We start from the raw sequence: 20,620 nt of genomic DNA, 5'->3' as shown, positions 1-20,620 counted from the left end.
ATTTTGAAATTAAAAAGTCTTTGAGGACAGTTTTAAAATTGCAGATTCATTCCTGAGTCATAACCCTTCTAAAAGCAAAAGTGTATAGATTCTAATTGGTTACTCTGTATATGTGTGATGCTTACTTTTCTTTTTTCCCCTCATTGACTCTTGAGGGGAATTCTGATTTTTATTCACTCACAAGTATTTCTTTTTGTAATTATTTTAACTGCTAACTCTTAGTAGATGGTACTTTAGACACAGTGATTACATGTAATTTAAGAGTAAATATGCTTTAGAGAAGCTTTCCATTAAAGAAATAAATTATTTTTGCTTAAAATACCTTCATTCATATCAATAATTATTGAATGCCTGCTATGTGTGAGAACTATAGCAGATATAAGTGGACCCTGCACTCAAAGAGTTTACAATTTAGAACAGATAACAAGTGTATACTCATGGAGATAAAATGAGATTGGAAATGAGAGGTGCCATAAAAAAAGCTTGTAGATAAATGCCTTAGGAGTTTTGAGGAAGGAGAGAGTACATGCAGCTTTAATTATCAGGAAAGTAAAAGAGAAAGAAAATGATCTTGACACTGAAGATTATGGATAAGTCACTAAAATCCATATGTTCTGACTGATTTTGTCCAGTGTTAATTTCAGATTCCATGCCTCCATGAGAGCCACTGTACCCCACTGTTAATATTCCTAATATTCTACTGGCAGTTGGTTTTCCATATCGGGTGTCAGTGTCAGTAGAGTTCTGTTAAGTAATTAATCAAAAGACACTGTCAGGGATCTCAACACATACCTTATCTACAGAAGAGATCCCTCCCCTGGGCCTTCAGCTCCCTCTGATCCCAGATTTGTCACCTTACTTTCCCTTTCTTCGTTCTCGTCTCTAAAATCAGTTTCACTGAGCCCAACTGAGCATTCTGAATTGTTTTAGTTGGTGTGTCTAGAGATATTAAAGATGAAAGTCTGTTTCTCTTTGCTTATAAAACTTACTAGGTGTGATCATGATGGCTGTGGAAAAGCATTTGCAGCAAGCCACCACCTTAAAACTCACGTCCGGACACATACTGGTGAGTTTAGGTTAATTTTTTTTATTTTTATTTTTATTTTATTTATTTTTTTTAAACATTATTTATTTATACAAGAACCGGGTACAGGCCAGATTCGCAAGAGGGTGAGAGGATTCACCAGAGACAGAGCAGGGAACAGAACAGGCAGACTGACTGAAATACACTGCTGAGGGGAGCAGCGGGCATGACAGGAGAGGTCTGCTGCGCCATGTGGGACCCTTGCAGGTCGGCTGGGATTGAACCGGCGCTGCAGAGACTGCAGACAGCTTCACAGTGCTGTGCTCAACCGTCTGTGCCACCAGGGGAGGCCCAATTTTTGTTTTTTGTTTTAACCTTCACTGAGCCGGTAATGATCAGTGCTTCTGTTGAGACTTGTAGAACTTGTGGAAGGGAAGCAAGCCTGATCAGCCTTAGCCTTCCCCTCTAATGTTTACATTTCTTTCAGAGGAAAAAGAATCTGTAAGTTAGATTCAGGAATCCAACCTGAAGAAATGAAACCAATACAAAGATTAAAAAAAAAAAAAACCTAATTTGCTCTTCATACTTCCCAGGAGTAACCCATTCTCAGTGCTTTGCTGTACATTATTTTAGGGCTGGGATGGTTAACATGTAATTATATGGCTTTTAATAACTATTACCTAGACCCTTATAAGAATATTTACTTCTCTCTGTTAGGGAAAAGTTAATTTCTTAATCCAGTGAAATGACTTTATGGTAAAATTAATGTTACTTGTCATTCTTGCAGGTGAAAGACCGTTTTTCTGCCCCAGTAATGGCTGTGAGAAAACATTCAGCACTCAGTACAGTCTCAAAAGTCACATGAAAGGTCACGATAACAAAGGACACTCATATAATGCACTTCCAAATCACAATGGATCAGAGGTGTGCAGTGTTTTGTCTCTTGTTTTGATCTGGGCACCACAGAACAACAAACTGCTATGTATCAAATAAAAAGTTAAAACATCTCTATGAATCTGCTGGCAAGGGGGAAGAAATTAGGGTTAAGAGCTATGTCTTTGTGGTGGGTGGTAGAAGCCAGAAATCATACCACGTTCCCTTTACTTCAGCCTCTGTCTCAGCTCCCCTCATCCCCGTTAGGTGTCGTAGAAAGGTGTCTTGAACCAAAGGCCTCAGAATGGCTTTCAAAGGACTGGCCAGATACTCTGTAAGGATATTATCTTCCCCTTCATGTCTGTAAAATGATATATCTGCACTCGAGTTTAAGGCACAAATTAATGACTTGCCCCACTATCCATTAATCCATCACTGGAGAACCAGTTAGTGCCTGGAGGGTCCCTTTCCATTTTGAATTGTCTGCAGAGCAAAAGGTTTGAGAGCCACTGCTTTAAGACACCGACTCTCAGACCAAGCCCCCAGAAGTCTTGTCTGTTTTTTGACAAGCCCCTCTACCATATTACCCTCTCTTCTCTTGCTCCATTAGAGAAATTCTGGGGCAAATTTACTATTATTACTTCTAATATGGTATTGTTCTTTTACCTCCTGTCTTTCAAATCTAGAATGTGAGTACTGTTACTTTCTTCCTGTTTCATAGATACACAAACTGAAGCACACTGACCCCCCTTTTGAACAATTAGTTTCTAATTTTGAGATTTTGATTTGGGTTGAGAGAATATCCTCTATTTTTTTTAAAAGATTTATTTTTATTTATGCATACAAGAACTGGGGGGTAGGCCAGAGGGGCAGGGAGTGAGAGGATTCACCAGAGACAGAATAGGGAACAGAGCAGGCAGATCTACTAACATTCACTGCTGAGGGGAGCAGCAGGTGAGACAGGAGAGGTCTGCTGACCCATGTAGGTCAGCTCCCTGACTGGGGATCAAACTCATGTCGCAGTGGCTGGTGGTAGCTTGACAGTGCTGAGACTTTAACCCCTGTGCCACCAGGGAGGCCCTAGAGAACATCCTGTAATTCTGTGGTTTCCGATTTTTAAATAGCAATATCACTTTAAAGGACTCTTCCCTTGCATTTTATTAGTAGTAATTGATACTTACTGAGTGTTTACTGTGTTCTAAGAGTTGTACTTCTAAATGGATTATCTCACAAGAGCTCTATGAGGTCATTAGAATTATTATCCCCATGTTGCTGACAAAAAAGCTTGAGGAAGGGAGAAATGAAATAACTTACATAAGTATTCAAAGCTTATAATTAATCTCATTTCAGCTGGGAGTCTGATTCCAGAACCTTGACCCCCTCTGTTAAGAGGCAAAGTACCATTGACTGTGGAGACTGCAGCCTTTGGAGCTCAGCAGCCTGAGCACAAATCCAAGCTCTTCCACTAATAATGTGACCTTAGGCAAATGGTCTCTTCATACCAGTTTCTTCATCTGTAAAACCAGCTGAAAACATTAAAATTTGAGAGTCTTTTGTCTACTAAACTGCATTTACTAAGTGATGATCAATTGTCTCATTTTCGTAACAATCCAAGGATAGTTTAACTGCCCATAACCTCTAAGCTGGGAGTGCTCAGTGCTCAGCTCTCAGCTTCTCTGTGGACTGTGCATTCCCCAGTGAAGTGAATCTCCTCTTCCAGTGAATCTACTCTAAGCTTTAAATGCCATCTAGATTGGCTTCGAATCCTGAATTTTTATGTCCAGGCTGGATCTCTTTCTGAACCTTAGATTTGTGTATTCACCTGCCTGTGGACATCCCCTAAATAATATCTTCTCACCTCATACTTAACATGCCAAAAACTGTTCCTCCTATACTCTTACCTGCCTTAGTAAGTGACACCTCAGTTTTTTCTAGGGGCAGGGACCAAAATTTTTAGTCGTTGTTGATTCCTGTTTTTTTTTCCCATCACACTTTGCTGCACACTAGCGAAGTCTCAGCTATACCCAGATTCTATATCTGGAATCCGAGTGCTTCATCCCATCTTTTACTTGGATTATTGTGATAACCTGCTAAGCAGTCTTCTTAGCACCTTTTATGCCTTTCATCCCACTGCCATTCTACTCTTACATTCACTATTTAGATATTACCCAGAGTGAGCTTTCTAAATTATAAAAAGCAAATAGTTTCTGTCCTCTGCTTATAACTCTCCAATAGCTTCTCATATCTCTTAAAGAAAAAGTCAAAATCTTTATTATAGTCCATCAGGCCCCACACACTCTAGCCTGGTCACATTTCTTTTTCTTTTTTTTTTTTTAATAATAAATTTTATTTTTATATTCCCCATACAATTGCAGCCCCCCCCATTCTGACCCCAATCCCTCCCCTCCCACCCCCGCCCCCCTAAAAGTGTCTCTGGTTCGTAGTTTTTTGTTGATTTTGATTTTCACTTTCTTATAGTTATTCGTTTTCCTGGTCCCTTATTTAAGTTTTCTAGATTCCTGCTATGAGTGAGACCATCCGGTATTTTTCTTTTTCTTTTTGGCTTATTTCGCTGAGCATGATCCCTTCCAGTGCCATCCATGTTGCTGCAAATTGCATGTGTTTATCTTTTTTGAATGCTGAGTAATATTCCATGGTATATATGTACCACATCTTCTTAATCCAGTCATCTATTTTTGGGCATTTGGGTTGTTTCCAAAGCTTAGCTATTGTAAACAGTGCTGCTATAAACATAGGGGTGCAGGTGTTCTTTGGAATTGATGTTTCTGTGTCCTTTGGGTAAATACCTAGGAGTGGAATTGCTGGATCATATGGAAGCTCTATGTTTAGTAGGTCCAGAAATCTCCACACAGCTCTCCACAGTGGTTGGACCAGTTTGCACTCCCACCAACAGTGCAGAAGAGTTCCTTTTTCTCCACACCCTCGCCAACATTTGTTGTTGCTAGTTTTTTTAATATGTGCCATTCTCACTGGTGTAAGATGGTATCTCATGGTAGTTTTGATTTGCATTTCCCTGATGACAAGTGATGTTGAACATTTTTTCAAATGCCTGTTGGCCATTTGCATTTCCTCTTCAGAGAAGTTTCTTTTTAGCTCTTCTGCCCATTTTTTGACTGGATTCTTTTCTTTGTTGTTGTTAAGTCTCATCAGCTCTTTGCAGATTTTTGTGATCAGTCCTTTATCATTAGTGTTGGGTGCAAAAATGTTCTCCCAGGTGGTGGGGTTTCTCTTTGTTTTTGTTATTGTCTCTTTTGCTGTGCAGAAGCTCTTTAATTTGATGTAGTCCCAGCTGTTTATCTTCGCCTTCACTATCGCTGCTTTGGGTGATGTGTCTGTAAAGATGTCTTTGATGTGCAAATCACGTAGTGTTTCGCCTATATTTCCTTCTATATATTTTATGGTTTCAGGTCTTATGTCTAGTTCTTTAATCCATTTTGAGTTGATTTTTGTGTATGGTGTGAGGTAGTGGTCAAGCTTCATTCTTTTGCATGTAGCGACCCAGTTTTCCCAGCACCATTTATTGAACAAACAATCTTTGCTCCAATGCATAGTCTTTGCTCCTTTGTCAAAGATTAGTTGACCATAAATCTGTGGGTTTATTTCTGGATTTTCTATTCGATTCCATTGGTCTGTATGTCTGTTCTTGTTCCAATACCATGCAGTTTTGATGATTATGGCTTTGTAGTAGAGTTTGAAGTCTGGGAGTGTGATGCCTCCATTCCCTTCTTTTTTTTTCAGGAGAGCTTTGGCTATTCGGGGTTTTTTGTGATTCCATATGAATTTCATCAATAATTGTTCTATTTCTTTGAAGAATGACATTGAAATTTTGATTGGAATAGCATTGAATCTGTATATTGCTTTTGGAAGGATGGCCATTTTAATAATGTTTATTCTTCCAATCCATGAGCAGGGGATGTCTTTCCATTTCTTTGTGTCTTCTTCTATTTCTTTTAACAGTGTTTTATAGTTTTCTTTGTATAGGTCCTTTACCTCTTTTGTTAGATTTATTCCCAAATATTTGATTTTTTTTGTTTCAATAAAAAAAGGGATGGTTTTTTTGATTTCTTCTTCTTCAGATTTATTGTTTGTGTATAGGAAGGCTACTGACTTTTGCGTGTTGATTTTGTATCCTGCCACTTTACTGAACTGATTGATGAGTTGAATTAGTTTTTCTGTGGACTTTTTGGGGTTCTCTATGTATATTATCATATCATCTGCAAATAGTGATAGTTTGACTTCTTCTTTTCCTATTTGGATTCCTTGGATGTCTTTCTCTTGTCTTATTGCTCTGGCTAGGACTTCCAGTATTATATTGAAAAGCAGTGGTGAGAGTGGACATCCTTGTCTTGTTCCAGATCTTAATGGAATTGCTTTCAGCTTTTCACCATTGAGAATGATACTGGCTGTTGGCTTGTCATAGATGGCCTTTATGATGTTGAGGTATGTTCCTTGTATCCCAAGAATTTCAAGGGCTTTTATCATGAATGGGTGTTGCACTTTGTCGAAAGCTTTCTCAGCATCTATTGATATTATCATATGGTTTTTATATTTCTTTTTGTTGATGTGTTGGATAACGTTGATTGATTTTCGGATGTTAAACCATCCTTGTGTCCCTGGAATGAATCCTACTTGGTCGTGGTGAATTATCTTATGGATGCATTGTTGGATTCTGATAGCTAAAATTTTATTGAGGATTTTTGCATCAGTGTTCATTAGGGAGATTGGCCTGTAGTTTTCCTTTTTTGTGTTGTCCTTGTTTGGTTTTTAGCCTGGTCACATTTCTGACTTAATCTACTTCTCTTCCTCTCAGGTCAGCCATACTATCTTCCTTGTGGCCCCTGGAGCAATAGAGGCCCACTCCTGCCTCTGGGCCTTTGTACTTGCTATCCCCTCTGTTTGGAATGCTTTCCCTAGATGTGTGCATGGCCAAACCCACTTTCCTTTAGTACCTGCTCAGATGCTGCCTTATAGACCAGACCTTTCCTGACCTAATAGAAAAGTTACCTCCTATCCCAACATTCCCTATTCTCCTTACCTTCTATAGTGTTTCTCATCAGTTTGCATACTATATTTATTTGGGTTTTGCGCCCCTTCCCAACTAGAATGTAAACTCTCTGGTGGCATGGACTTTGTTTTACTCATTATTGTGTCAAAGAACCTGGAACAGTGCCTAATACATAGTAACTGTTCAGTGAATATTTGTTGAATGCTCTCATGAATGGGAACGTCTGATCCCCATGGGGTAATAAGCAGGGTCACCAGATAAAGTTTGTCAGTGGCCACTGTCATTCTAGGAGTTGAGAGGTAGGCTAGGCAGCTGTGTTTGAGTAGTAAATCCTCAGTATTGCCCTGAGTAAGGATCCCGGAGATGCCTAATTGGGGCCACAGTGATATAATAAAAGGAAGGTAGAATTTTAATCAGAAACACCAAGTTTGTGTTCTGCTAGTTAGCAATGTAATTTTGAGCAGTTTGCTGCCAGTCTTAGCATTAATTTTTTATTTAAAATGGGAATATGAAATAATACTTCAAAAATGTATATGAATAGCAAATGAAGTCATGTGAAATTGGTTTATAAATGATAAAATCAAATATACAAATATTAATTTATGTTATTATATCTTTTGTTATTTTGAAGCCTGATACCTTTCCAGATAACACATTTAGATATTTTTAACCTTATGGACTGTGTGATCATCAAGTGTTTTATTACATGATATGTTTCTGTACAGCCTGATTTTTTTGTTATTTAGTTAGAATTTATCTCTTTCACAGGATACAAATCACTCACTTTGTCTAAGTCACTTGAGCCTCCTGTCCACAGATTCTGAACTTCGAGAAAATTCCAATACAGTAAGTGTGTTTGTGTGGTGAGGGTGCTTGAAGAGCGGGTGTGAGATCCAGTGCGCTCGTTTGGCGGGAGGAGCGGGAGTGGGTGTCTGGAGTCCTCCAGGTTTAGTTGTATTCATTCACCAGCCATTTGGTTTTTTTGTTTTGTTTTCTTTTCCTGATAAGAGCTCTCACTGAGAGGCTGTGCTTTCTGATGCCTAATGCCTTTTGACCCAGGGCACTCACCTGATGACCTGGCTCCCCCATTTTCTTTATTCACTTAACAAATAGTTTTTGAATGCCTACTCCATCGGGTGGTATGCCAGCACTGAGCTTGTAGTGATAAAACAGTTGTTGTGGTCTCTCCTTGAGGAACTTACAATTAATCCACTGTAGGATAGAGCTGGAGTTCCAGTTTCCAGACTTTCCCAAGCCCTACTGGTCTGACCTACTAGTTTGGCCTGAACCAGTGAGTTTACCACACTGGGGATATGAGGGGAACCGCCTCTATGGGCCCACTGCCAAAGGAAATTCTATTGTCTCTTGATCTGATTTCTCTAGTTCACTTTGTTAGCAATTTCCCTGCCACCCTTAAGATTCTGTGATGTGCCTTGCAGACCACTGCAGTATCTGAGCTTTTGTGGCCTCCCTCATCAGGATCTGTGCACATCACTGTGTCACCAACACTGGTAGTTAAGTGGGCATTTTTTGTTGTTTTCCTCTGGAAAATAAATATAGCTTAGATTAGTTTTCCTGTGGATATATTCATAATAAATAAGAAGGAATCAACGTGATGGGAAGTATTTGGACAGAAATTGAATGAGGAATACTGTAAAAAAAACATTTCTCAAAGTGTGGTCAATAGACTCATCTATAGCACCTCTAACACTGTAGATTCTTGGACCACAGCCCATGCCTGCTTGGGCAGCATTCTCTGGGAGTAGCATCTGATGCTGCATTTTAATATAAGCACCTCAAAATCTTGGTTCTTCTGCTAACAGCAGAGTTGCTCTTTTCAAACCAACATTCCTGCAGAAAAAAAACACTTATGGTAAGAAAAACATAAAAACCAACAACTTGAAGGCACCAGAGTGCAACCAATTAGGCAGAAGTGATGCTTAGAAGAAGAGGCCATTTGGAAGATAACAAAAGGCACTGGATGGGTTCTCAGGTTTTGTGCTTTTCCACTTTGGGTCAAGACCTGGTTGTCACCAAACAAGATGGCTAAAACAGTAAGTCTTACTTGCTTAAATAACCAAAGGACAGAGTTCAGTGCTAGCATAGCACCTGGAAAATGAGGGGAGATGATCTAGAAAGGAAAGTACCACAAAGGGGAAGCCCCAAGTTCTTTGTATAAACTCTGCCTAATTATCTGATCCCTGAGCTGAGAATGTATATGGACAGATCCTAAACAGTCCCTGCTTAGCTTGTTTAGCCAAGGCTAAAGAATTTGACAAAGGTTACAGCTGCTTTCCACTGCTGGGGAGTTAGTTGAGTTGAAGCATCGCCAAATCAATGGAATGTTAGAACAAACAACCACTCTTCCAAGAAGTGTAACAGAACCCAGAGTGTCTACAACATGTCATTTGCAATGTCCAGAGTAATTCAAAATGAATAAACATAAGAAGAAATAGGATAACATTACCCTTACTCATGAGAAAAGGTTATCTGCGGAGACCAACTCCAAGATTAGCCAGATGTTAGAATTAGCAGATTAGGATTTTAAAGTAACTCTTAAATACTCAAGGACAAAAAAGGAATATGCTTGCAATGATTGTGAACAAACAGGATATCAGCAGAGAAATAGAAACTAAAAAATACACTAAATGGAAATTTTGGAACTGAAATAGATCTGAAATTTAAAAATTACAGAATGGGCAGATTGGAAATGACAGAAGAATCTTAATTTGAGGATAGAAAAATAGAAATTAACCAGTCCAAAGAATAAAGAAAAACATTAAATAAGTACTTTTTATATTGTTATGCATATTCATATTTCAGAGCTAATTTTTTACAAGAAATTTCTACAGCGGGTGACCTAGATTCTCTCTGAATTAAGCAACCTAACATTTCTGGATAGAATATCTCTGTAAGACATTGAGTTCAGTAAATTAGGAGTCCACTCTCTGTCAGGCTGTGCCCAGAGTAGCCTTGGGGAAGCTTTCTGGAGCCCCAGGGTCACTAGATAAGGAATCCTGGCTGGTATGAGAGGGGACATTAAGTGCCTGTTAAAAGGAAATCTTCAGTTGCTGAGGTGAGAAATTGGACACCTGAAAGTTATCCAGTATTGTAAACGAATATTACCTTAATAAAAAATAGGGGAGGGGTTCTGTTTTTTTCCACCATAAATTACGTCAGCAAGAGAGACGTGCATTTATCACCCAACATTTATTCCAGTATTGAAACTAGTTTTATTTTCAGTCTTTGAAACAAAGGCCACAGTTCCTTGAAGTAATAGGATTCATTTTTCTTTATTTTACTTTAAAGAATTATAAGTTGCGGGCCTCCCTGGTGGCGCAGTGGTTGAGCGCTGGGTTGCGAACCTGCCCGCAGCCTCTGTGGCGCCAGTTCGATCCCCGGCTGCTCCCCAGCCACCGGAGGAGGGTCCCACATGGCGCGCAGACCTCTCCTGCCGCCCGCTGCTCCCCTCAGCAGTGTACTTCGGTCCTTCTGCCTGCTCTGCTCCCGGCTCTGGCTCTGGTGAATTCTCTCACCCTCCCGCGCTTCTGACTGTACCCAGTGCATGTATAAACAAAGCAAACAAACAAACAAATAAATAAACATGCCTCTATAAAAAAAAAAAAGAATTATAAGTTGCTAAAATCAAATGATAAGTTTTTATGGGATAATCATGTTATAGGTTTCTGGGCAGCCACATGTGTATGTGTCCTGGAAATGAACTTTACTCAGCTCTTTTGTCGGTCCTAGGTTTTTCTTGGTCATAGACTTTTGTTTTAGGTATATATACAACAATGCATACATTGAAGCTTACATACAATGGCTATACATATAATGTAAAAAGTACTTACTTGGTATCAGTATGAAAAGTTTGTAGGCCACCTTCTTGGCTTGTGATTCTTATCTCCCTCTAGACTAGAAGCCAGAAGCCCCACATAGTTTTCTGTTTCAGCTTTTATCATACTAACAATCAGATTCACTCAACTTCCTCTCATTCTTCCAGTGGATGGAATCATGCTAGCATAATTGGCTCTCTTGGCTCAAATGCCAGTTTCATCTCAATCTAGAGGACCTCTAGATTGCTGAACAGCTCCACCCTAGAGTGCTCCTTCTCCCTCCCAGAAGCAGAGCTGTTGCAAAGTGACCTTAAAACACAGGTTGGCGCTGGGACAAAAATCTGGCCCCAAGATGGGTTTTGTTTAGCCTATTCAGTGATTTTAATTATTTCCAGCTACTTGTTTTTAACTACATATCAGTACATTTCAAATAAAAATCCAAATTTCATGCTGTTCTTAAGCTCTGGTGACCCCTATGCCTATATAACCAAGAGGCCGCATCCCTGAAGCCTTTAGATGACAGGGCACACACGCTGCAGTTTGCCACAGTCCCCTCAGTCAGCCAGTCCCCCCTTCATCTTTTTCTGTACTTGCCTAGATTTCTGGAGCCTGTTGCCTTTGTCATTCTTGCCTACAAAATGTGGGAGGTGGCTGAAGGAGATGGCAGACAGAATTGCTGTTTCCCCCTCCCCTTACTTAACTGAAGAGAAGCCTGGATGTGGTCATTTTATCTGGTGCCTACCAGGAGTCAGACCCAGAGGGCATAATATGTTGTTAGCATCTTATCTTTTTATAATTGCCTTATAAGTTACAGAGAAACCTGCAATGACAATTATAAAGTGATCACTATTGTCTCATTACAAGTTCCTTTATATTATATAATTCATTGCCATGTGTATATGCTAGACTATCATAGATGTTATACAATGGCCTCAAAAGATATTATATATATTATTTTTATTAAATAAGAAAAGCAAGTGGCAATTAATGGCTATTATACAATCCGTTATGTAGGATTTATCTTTGAGAACAGGGGTCAGCAAACTTTTTTGAAAAGGGCCAGACAGCAAATATTTTTGGCTTTGTTTACCCTGTGGCCTCTGTCATACTCTTCAGCTCTGCAATCGAAGCACCAAGGCAGCATAGGTAATTCAGAAATGAACTCTCATGCTGGTATTCCAGTATAATGTCATTGATTAAAAACAGGCATTTGGCCTGCAGGCCATTTTACCTACTCCTGTTTGAGGGTATTTGAGAACCCAAGTGTTCAATGTCTGACGTTTAAGGAAATATATACCACCTTGGGAAAGAGGAGTTAGAAACAATAAGCCCATCAAAAGAGCACTCTAGCTCTGCTGCTCTGTGTTCTCTTGTGTGCAGAATTGCCCAGGAGAGTTGAGTCTCATGACTTCTTTGTCTCTGTCCATCAGACACAGGGCCAGGATCTCAGCACAATTTCACCAGCAATCATCTTTGAATCAATGTTCCAGAATGTAGATGATCCAGCAATTCAGGAAGATCCTCAACAGACAGGTTTGTTATACAGACTTTCGTCCTGCTCAGACCTCGGCACCAGGGAAGGCACTTCAGCCCTGTTGACATGCTGAACGACAGGCTAAATAGTTCAGTTCCTTTGACTGAAGTGTACTTTCAGTGATGTGCCAATTCCAGCTTTACTTTCCCTCAGCAAGGGGCTATTTTAGGTTCTACTTCCCCTCGATCCCCAATGAAGAGGGTTTCCTTTTCTGAAAGCTGTTGGTCATGTTAAAAAATGAGAGGAACTGTGAGTGATTCCTTCTTCTGATGTGATACCCTGTTCGTGAGTGGGTACACCTTCAGATGCTAGATCCAACTGCATTTGAGTGAAAATCTGTTCATGAAACTTCCTAGTAGTCACAGAATGTGTTGCCGTTCAGGCCACAAGGATGTCTAACATCTTTTCCAGAGAAACCTTAGGACACGTTTTTTGATGGTTAGACATCTACTGGGTCTTCACATTTAGAATGCAAAGTTGATGGTAAAACCTGGTACTTGATCAGAGGTGTCATTCAATGAAAAGCAAGAGGCCAGCCTGCTGGCAGTGGAGGATTGGCACAGACAGGCTTCAGCTGTCTTTGGTTTAGCCCATAATGACTGTTTTTGTAGCTTCTGTAAGGCTTGGGATATGTATATATATTTCTATTTCTTTTTCTTGCCAGCTGCCTTGATTGAAAGTTTTAATGGTGATGCAGAGTCAGTCAGTGATGTTCCGCCATCCACAGGAAATTCAGCATCTTTATCTCTTCCACTTGTACTGCAGCCTGGCATCTCCGAGCCACCCCAGCCTCTACTACCAGCCTCAGCATCGTCTGCTCCTCCGCCTGCTCCCTCCCTAGGAACTGGTTCCCGGCAAGCTGCATATGGCAACCCCCCTGCTCTCTTACAAGCTCCAGAAGTGCCTGTTCCCCACAGCACACAGTTTGCTGCTAGTCATCAAGAGTTTCTTCCGCACCCCCAGGCACCGCCCCCCATCGTACCAGGACTTTCTGTTGTTGCTGGAGCTTCTGCATCAGCAGCAGCAGTGGCATCAGCTGTGGCAGCACCACCCCAACCACAAAGTACTACTGAGCCCCTACCAGCCATGGTCCAGACTCTACCCCTGGGTGCCAACCCTGTCCTAACTAATAATCCCACTATAACCATCACCCCGACTCCCAACACGGCTATCCTGCAGTCCAGCCTAGTCATGGGAGAACAGAACTTACAATGGATATTAAATGGTGCCACCAGTTCGCCGCAAAACCAAGAACAAATTGTAAGTATCATGTATGAACACATTTAGTGGCGTGAAGTGGTTCACATAGGTGACCTGTTGAGAGACTTTTACTTCAGAAAAAGAGTGGTTATCATATCTGCCCTAAAGCAGTAATTCTCTCTCTCTCAGTCATTTTCCCCATACTCGAGTGATAGAAATCCCAGGAGTGCCATGGTCAATACTTTCAAGATGGAGGTAGGGAAACAGCCTTCCAGTTGACCTAGGAATAGGCAATTGAACAAATACTCCATCTCCACCAGCCAGTACAGGAAAGCAGGCAGCAAACTCCAGAGACCCAAGAACGTTTCAGGAAAGCAGGTTATCCTTCAAGGCAGAATCAGACTGAGGTGAGGGCTGATGCGGTCCTGTCAGATGGAGCCAGACAGCAGTGGCCAAGTCAGAAATAACCTGTGCTCCAAAAGCCCACCTTTGAGCCATCTCCTATGAATGTGTTTGGTCTTAGTGAATAAGGAAATGAATTGGTCATTCGATTCAGTATAATTTGAGAGCCTGGCATTTACCAGCTGCCGTGCACAATTTCTTGTGAATACAGAAAAATATAAGCCACGATCTCTTGTTTATAAACACTTACATTCTAGTTAAAGAGGCTAACATGCCTAAAAGAAAGTTAGTATTACCAGTAAGTAAAGTGCCAAGTAATAATAAAAATGGCAATAAAGCTATGATTTTTTGAACCCTTAATGTGTGTAAGGGCTAATAGTGCTAAACTAAGCACTTTCAAAAATTGAGGCTCTAATGTCAGGCATTATCTTATGAACATTTTTTAGATTACATTATTCTAGATTTTATTAAACATAGTATAGAGAATTTCCATATACTTCATGTTCACCCCATTCCCATTATTCTATTAACATCTTGCATGAGTGTGGTACATTTGTATTAATAATGTTGATATTTATTATTAACTGAAGCCCACAGTTTGCATTAGTATTCACTATGAGTTCTGACAAATGCATGGTGTCATGTGCTATCACTGCAGTGTCCAAGAGAGTTTCACCACCCTAAACATTCTCTGTGCTCCCTTACCCCTTTATTTTCTCCCCTGACCTGTTCACTAGCTCTGTATGTCTTCATCGTAGATGTCACCCTCTGGGCTAAGCCAGCCCTTTCTTTTTCTTTTCTTTTTTTAAAAATATATTTATTTATTTATGCATACAAGAACTGAGGGACAGGCCAGAGGTGAGGGGGGTGAGAGGATTCACCAGAGACAGAGTGGGGAGGAGAACAGGTGGACCTACTGAAATACACTGCTGAGGGGAGCAGCGGGGAGACAGGAGAGGTCTGCTGCACCATGTAGGTAGCTCCCTGGTCGGGGATCGAACTTATGCTGCAGTGGCTGTGAAAGCTTAATAGGCTGTCTTTAGCCCCTGTGCCACCAGTGGTGGTTGTCATGGAAACAGCTTATGTGTGCTGGATCTCACCATTTCATGTTCACAGCATCCTTTGGGAGGTTCTCTGGTTGTCACCTTCATGTTCACAGATGAGCAAACTGAGACCTCTTAGAGACTAAATCACTTGCCTGATCTTGACAACTAATAAGTGGCAGAGCTTGGACTTGAATGGAGGTGTGGCAGAGTCCAGGCCCACCCCTGAGCAGCTGCTCTATCCCACTTGCATCATCCTGCCCGGGCCTTTACGGGGCCCTTGGGCCTGGGAGAGGAAGACACAGCCTGAGCACAGAGAAGACTGCACTGCTTTCATGGGAGTATTGGGGCGGCTGGGGGTAGAGACTTAGATATGTAGCTTCCTCTGGGACCCCGCTGAAAACACGAGCAGCTTGAGAAAAGTGCCCTTGGTGGACCTTTCGGCACACAGAATTTACTGGAGTAGGCAGCTGGGAGAGAGCCAAGTAGTAGGGGACAAAGCTGGCTACACTGTCAACACTGAATGTCAAACACTGTGGTGACCTCACGTCAGAGCACAAACAACACATCACTCAGTGTAAAAATTCCGAACACTGAGGGTTTTCTGTCTTGCATGACTGTTACAATTGGGGCAGCTTCAAGTCCTTGGAGAGCACTGTGTTTAAGGGCCATAATGTGATTTTTTTTCTTCCAGCAGCAAGCCTCTAAAGTTGAGAAGGTGTTTTTTACCACTGCAGTCCCAGTAGCCAGCAGCACGGGTATGTAACTCTGTGTTAGCTTTAAAAGAAAGTCAACTCTCTGGGCCCCTTGAGCATGGTTGATTGTGGCTTTGCCCCAGCTTTTAAAATGTTCAAGTTTGTCACATTGTACTATTTATTAAGAGTATCTCCTGTTCTGACAACTATTGGAAGGTAATGCGCTTGCAGTAGACAGGCCACATTTAACACTCTTTAGTAATGGTTCTTCCTCTTTCAGCTATAGCTTTTAAATATAGCCAGAAAAGAATTTGAATCACAGTTGGTGCTAAAGAAGGCAGCTGTTAATTCACTGGACTCCTTTCTAATTACAATCGTGAAGAAATAGCATCTGGGTCAGAGACTCAGATAGAGCTAAAAGGTCCCTTTTTTTTTAAGCTCTTCATTTTGTAGAGTAAGAAACTGGGGCCCTGAAACATTGAATGACTCCCTCAGAGTCATATGTGAGCTTGTGGCAGAGCTGAAAGTATCAGTACTCAGGGCACCTAACTCCGATTCTGTTCTCCTGCCCCTTGGTCTCCAGCCCTGCTAGACACAGAAAGCCTGTCTGAATTCAGAGTGTGCACGACACATTCAAAGAAAGAGAGAATGTGCTTGCACGCAGGCTGGCTGCAGAGGTATGCTGGAACTCACTGGATGCCAGAGACGGGGTCTAAAGCTGGAGTGAGATGTCCTAAATGGGCAATGGGCAGGCAATGTGAGACAGGCCCTGTGCAGTGTAGGGAGGTATGGGAGGAGGATGGTAGCTCTCTGCCCACCTGCCAGTGCCAACTGCTCTCGGCCCAGCCCTCCATTAAGCCTGCTGGTGGGGAGTGAGCTGGGTCTTCAGAGTAAAGAGTAAAATCTCCAGAAAAACAGCCTGTCTAGGGAGTTTCGGCAAAAAGAAGAACCTATAGATCCAGAGATATGAAGAATATGTCAGGATTAGGGTGGCATCTGCTGTGCCTGGCATGGGGGTGCAGGGGAGAAGGGCGGCAAGTGAAGCTGGAGACACGGGTACATCTAGATAATGTGCGTGGCTTTATAAGGAAGAGGGACTATGTCTGGGGGTTGGGAAGTGATAGAGGCTCTTTACTAGAAAAGGAATGCAGCCCAATTTAAGGCAGAACAAAGCCTGGAGTGTGCTGTCCACCCTTCCCACGCTTCCTGCCTCCATGGCACTCAGCGCTCACCTGGTCTGTGTACCCCTGCCCCTCGTGCCCCTGCCTGTGGCAACTTGAAGAGCAGTCTGTCTCGCCTCTCTCGCAGGGAGCTCTGTTCAGCAGATTGGCCTCAGTGTTCCTGTGATCATCATCAAACAGGAGGAGGCGTGTCAGTGTCAGTGCGCGTGCCGGGACTCTGCCAAGGAGCGGGCGGCCGGCAGGAGAAAGGGCTGTTCTTCCCCACCCCCTCCAGAGCCGAGCTCCCAGCCTCCCGATGGGCCCAGCCTGAAGCCACCACCACAGACTTTCTCCTCGCCCCCTGTCCCCTTGTCATCATCCTCCACCATATCCTCTTCCTGTGAGCAAAGCAGACAAGCAGAGACTCCTTCCGACCCTCAGACAGAAACGTTAAGTGCCATGGATGTGTCAGAGTTTCTGTCCCTCCAGAACCTGGACACCCCTTCCAATCTGATTCCCATTGAAGCACTACTGCAGGGGGAGGAGGAGATGGGTCTGACCAGCAGCTTCTCCAAGTGAAAGGCCTGGACATGCTTTCCTCTAGGAAGCGGGTGAGCAGGAAGTGTGAGGTGCGATGCCTACCATCATGGGTCAGCAGTTTGAAGGATGAAGAAATCTACTGTTTGAAATCCTCACCTTTCAGACATATTTTCTTTATTCCTGTCCCAGGAGCATCCACATCAAGAAACTGATCTTTGGAGGAAACAAAACAAACAAAAAAACTAAAAAAAGCTAAGTTATAAATGAACTGTCTGGCTGCACTGTAGGTCACTTTTGCTTATTGTCATGTGAACATGGGAATTAAGGTTACTCGTATGCATAAAAATTCTAAATGAAAGGGTGTGGTTTCCATCAATCTGATGTTGCCCATCCCTTGCACTGGGGTCTTTGGTTTGGGCAGCAGAGTTCAGTGTGTCGGGTGTTGCTCCTCCCCGTGTGTCTTTTGAGTCTGAGACTGAAGCTTGCCTGGGACGCCAGACCCTCACTCCATGGGGGGCAGGGAGCGGCAAAGGCGGGTCAGACTGCCATGAGCTGGACAGGGATCGGGTGACATGGTTGTGTTGTTTGAGCTGGTGCTGGTGGAGCTCGGGGTGACTGTGGCAGGGGTCCTCCTGCGGCCTGCCCAGTCTGATGGGCTGCTAAAGCCTGGGCCACAGCTGTGACATGGTCTGCTTCTGCAGGGGCCCGAGGCGAGTTGTTGAGTGTTCTCTGGCTGACTTGTATGCAGAGCAGGCTCTAGCAGCATCCTCAGTCTTTGCCTTCCTGGTTCTTTCTATGTCTCAGTAGCTTGCCAGGGCTTGCAGATGGCAGTGAGTTTTCCTTGGGGTACATCCCTGTTTTGTCCTAGAGAGGACATGTGACTTATGGCCAGTGGCTGGTCAGTGGTCTGCCTTCCTTTAATGGTATTTTCCTCCTCAGAGCACAAGAGCTGCATTTTGCTTATCAGGAGAAGGTGTGGCTTTAAGGGAGTTTAAGGCAGCATGTCATTGGCAGGCCAGGTGTCCCCGCTCCCATCTCCACCCCTCACCCCTCTGGGTTTTGCATACAGCCTAGTACAGTGCAAAGAAGGATGTGACTTGCTCAGCTTAGTTATGATTTCTAAACAAAAACAAAAACAAAAAAAATAAAAATGATGATCTTCTACTCAGGGTGAAACAAAACACAAAATTCCCCTTCCACCAAAAAGCCTGAAATGTTGCAATAAGTTATCTCATTTGGAATGTTTTCATTAAGTTGTTAAAGGAAAAAACAACTGGGGGGTGGGGGGAGGACCTGTGTATAGAATTGTATCCATCTGTCTGCGTTTGGCTCCAAGTCATTGCCTCTTAAAATCTAAAACACAATTCCACACAAAAGTGGAAAGTTTCTCTCAACTGCTGTGGTGAGCACTCACCAAACTCACCAAGCTCTGGAACAAGGCAGGCCGGGGTCTAGCCTGGCCACTGCTTCCCAGGTGCCTCCCTGCCTGAGAACAGAGCACCTTCGAGCAGGGCTGCTCTCCTGAGTCAAGATCAGATGAAAGCGGCCATCGTTTTGCCTTCCTTACAGTCACCTGGATTTGTCACTTGCCTGTTCTTACTCAGGGTCAGCCAAAACAGTACCCAGAGCAGATCATTTACCTAGGAGCCAGAGGCCCTTCTTCTAACAGGATGTTCAGGGACTGACTTGGACAGAAAGGCTGGTGGTAAATGTTGCCATGAGGAGAAATAGGCTTAAAGGCAAGCCGCTGGTGGTTTCTTATTCTGGGAGTCGAGTCAGGAGGTTCGATTGCTTTTTGATCTTTTGCTCTCCCCTCACCCAAAAGACTAGTGGGTTCTGGTGACCACTGACATCAGCAGAAGTTGATCTTTACCACAGCAGGTTAGCCTTCTGGGTTGTCCTTGGCTGTCTTTGAGTCTTGCACCCACAGGAAGCTGTGAGGTGGGACCCTTGCTGTTTTCTCTACAGTTTCTGAGAGAGCAGCACAATGGGGATCCCCAAGTTAGCTCACATCGGACGACAGAAATGACCTCCCCACATCCCCATCCTCCAATCACCTGGATTTGGTTCCCTGGTAACTGAGGTGAGAAACAGGTGTCCAGGGAGCGTCAAAGGTCTTGCTCCAGTTAGGCCCTTCCCAGGTCAATGACTTATCTGCTCTCCAAAGTTTGGGGTGAGGAAGAAGCAGCTTAAAACAGCGTTTAGGCTGACAGGTTTTTCTAGTTGGAAGTTATCTGCCTTTTGAGAGTGACTCAAGATTGCATGGAGTAGTGCTACCAGTTCTAATCAGCTTTGGAAAAATCAGGAATGTGCTTAAGATGCTAGTGTGTGGTTGTAAAGAGCTGGTTTATTCCACAGGGTAGACTGTCTTTGCTTCCTTTTCCAGCATTCTCTCCTTCCACCCCTCCTGTAAGCCTGGCCTTTAGTACCAGGGACTCTGGAGAAGAGGGGGCCCATGGCTGAAGTGGTGCCAGAAAGGACACGGAGAGGGTGGTTGCCCAAACCTGACCACGAACCGAGGGTGGGGCTAGGGAAGGTCTGTGGACTTGCAGCTGGTGACATCAAGCCCCTTTACCTGCTATGGCAACCAACCATTTTTGCCCTGTCAACTTAACTTCCAGCTCCCACTGGCATCTCCAGTCAGACTGCTCCTTTAAAGGTTACTAGTCAGTACCAGAAATTGAAGTTCATGGGCTTAGGAGGTGGTAGGAAAAACTAGTTGGCACCACCAAACTGCCTTAGCAAATCCGGCCCTTCCCAGGCAGGTGGGTGCAGCATGGAGGGAAAGTGGCCCTGCCTTTCCTGGCAGGGTCTGGGCGATCACGAGTTTGGTGAGAGCGGCTGGTGTCATTTATTGACTTCCACCCCCAATTGGAGATCATGGAATAAAGCCTGGGAGGGGCCTTAAGGTGTGAAAACCTCTCTGGGTAGAAGGCGGGGGACTTCTCGTCACCACCTCTGGGAGAGTCAGTAGATGGGAGTTTTACCTTTAGGGTCAAGGCAGTGGACTGATGGGAATAATGGAGGATGGATGGGTTTTCCCGAGAGACTTTGTATAATGCTGAATGTGTCCAGAGGGACGAGTTTGCAGAACCTCATATTGGTATATTAGAGAAATAATAAAATAAAAAAGCACTTTAGGTTATTTTATCTTTAACCCAATTGCTGCAATTTCTTTTGTGTGTGTGTGTGTGTGTGTGTGTGTGTGTGTGTGTATATATATATATATATACACATGCATATATATATATACATATACATATACATATATATATATATATATACTT

At 42.8% G+C, this 20,620-nt stretch overlaps 1 protein-coding gene across 2 annotated transcripts in view; it reads left to right on the top strand.

Moving 5' to 3' along the window:
- MTF1 (metal regulatory transcription factor 1) overlaps nucleotides 1–20,548 on the top strand; it is a 38,875-nt gene extending 18,327 nt beyond the window's left edge. The window contains exons 5-11 of one of the 2 annotated variants that reach the window (XM_037498611.2): nucleotides 993–1,066; nucleotides 1,812–1,948; nucleotides 7,692–7,769; nucleotides 12,190–12,292; nucleotides 12,958–13,553; nucleotides 15,636–15,696; nucleotides 16,942–20,548. In XM_037498611.2, the coding sequence (XP_037354508.1) occupies nucleotides 993–1,066; nucleotides 1,812–1,948; nucleotides 7,692–7,769; nucleotides 12,190–12,292; nucleotides 12,958–13,553; nucleotides 15,636–15,696; nucleotides 16,942–17,372 (1,480 nt within the window). In that variant the 3' untranslated portion in view covers nucleotides 17,373–20,548. Of the gene's footprint in view, nucleotides 1–992; nucleotides 1,067–1,811; nucleotides 1,949–7,691; nucleotides 7,770–12,189; nucleotides 12,293–12,957; nucleotides 13,554–15,632; nucleotides 15,697–16,941 lie in introns of both variants that reach the window. The other variant, XM_037498610.2, reaches the window with a different exon arrangement.
- Nucleotides 20,549–20,620: the final 72 nt, after the last annotated feature.

This window comes from Talpa occidentalis, unplaced genomic scaffold, assembly GCF_014898055.3.
Source record: "Talpa occidentalis isolate TD23 unplaced genomic scaffold, MPIMG_talOcc4v2.1 talOcc4.9, whole genome shotgun sequence".
NCBI lineage: Eukaryota > Metazoa > Chordata > Mammalia > Eulipotyphla > Talpidae > Talpa > Talpa occidentalis.
Note: the sequence above shows the minus strand (reverse complement) of the source record. Positions and strands in the feature narration are given on the sequence as shown.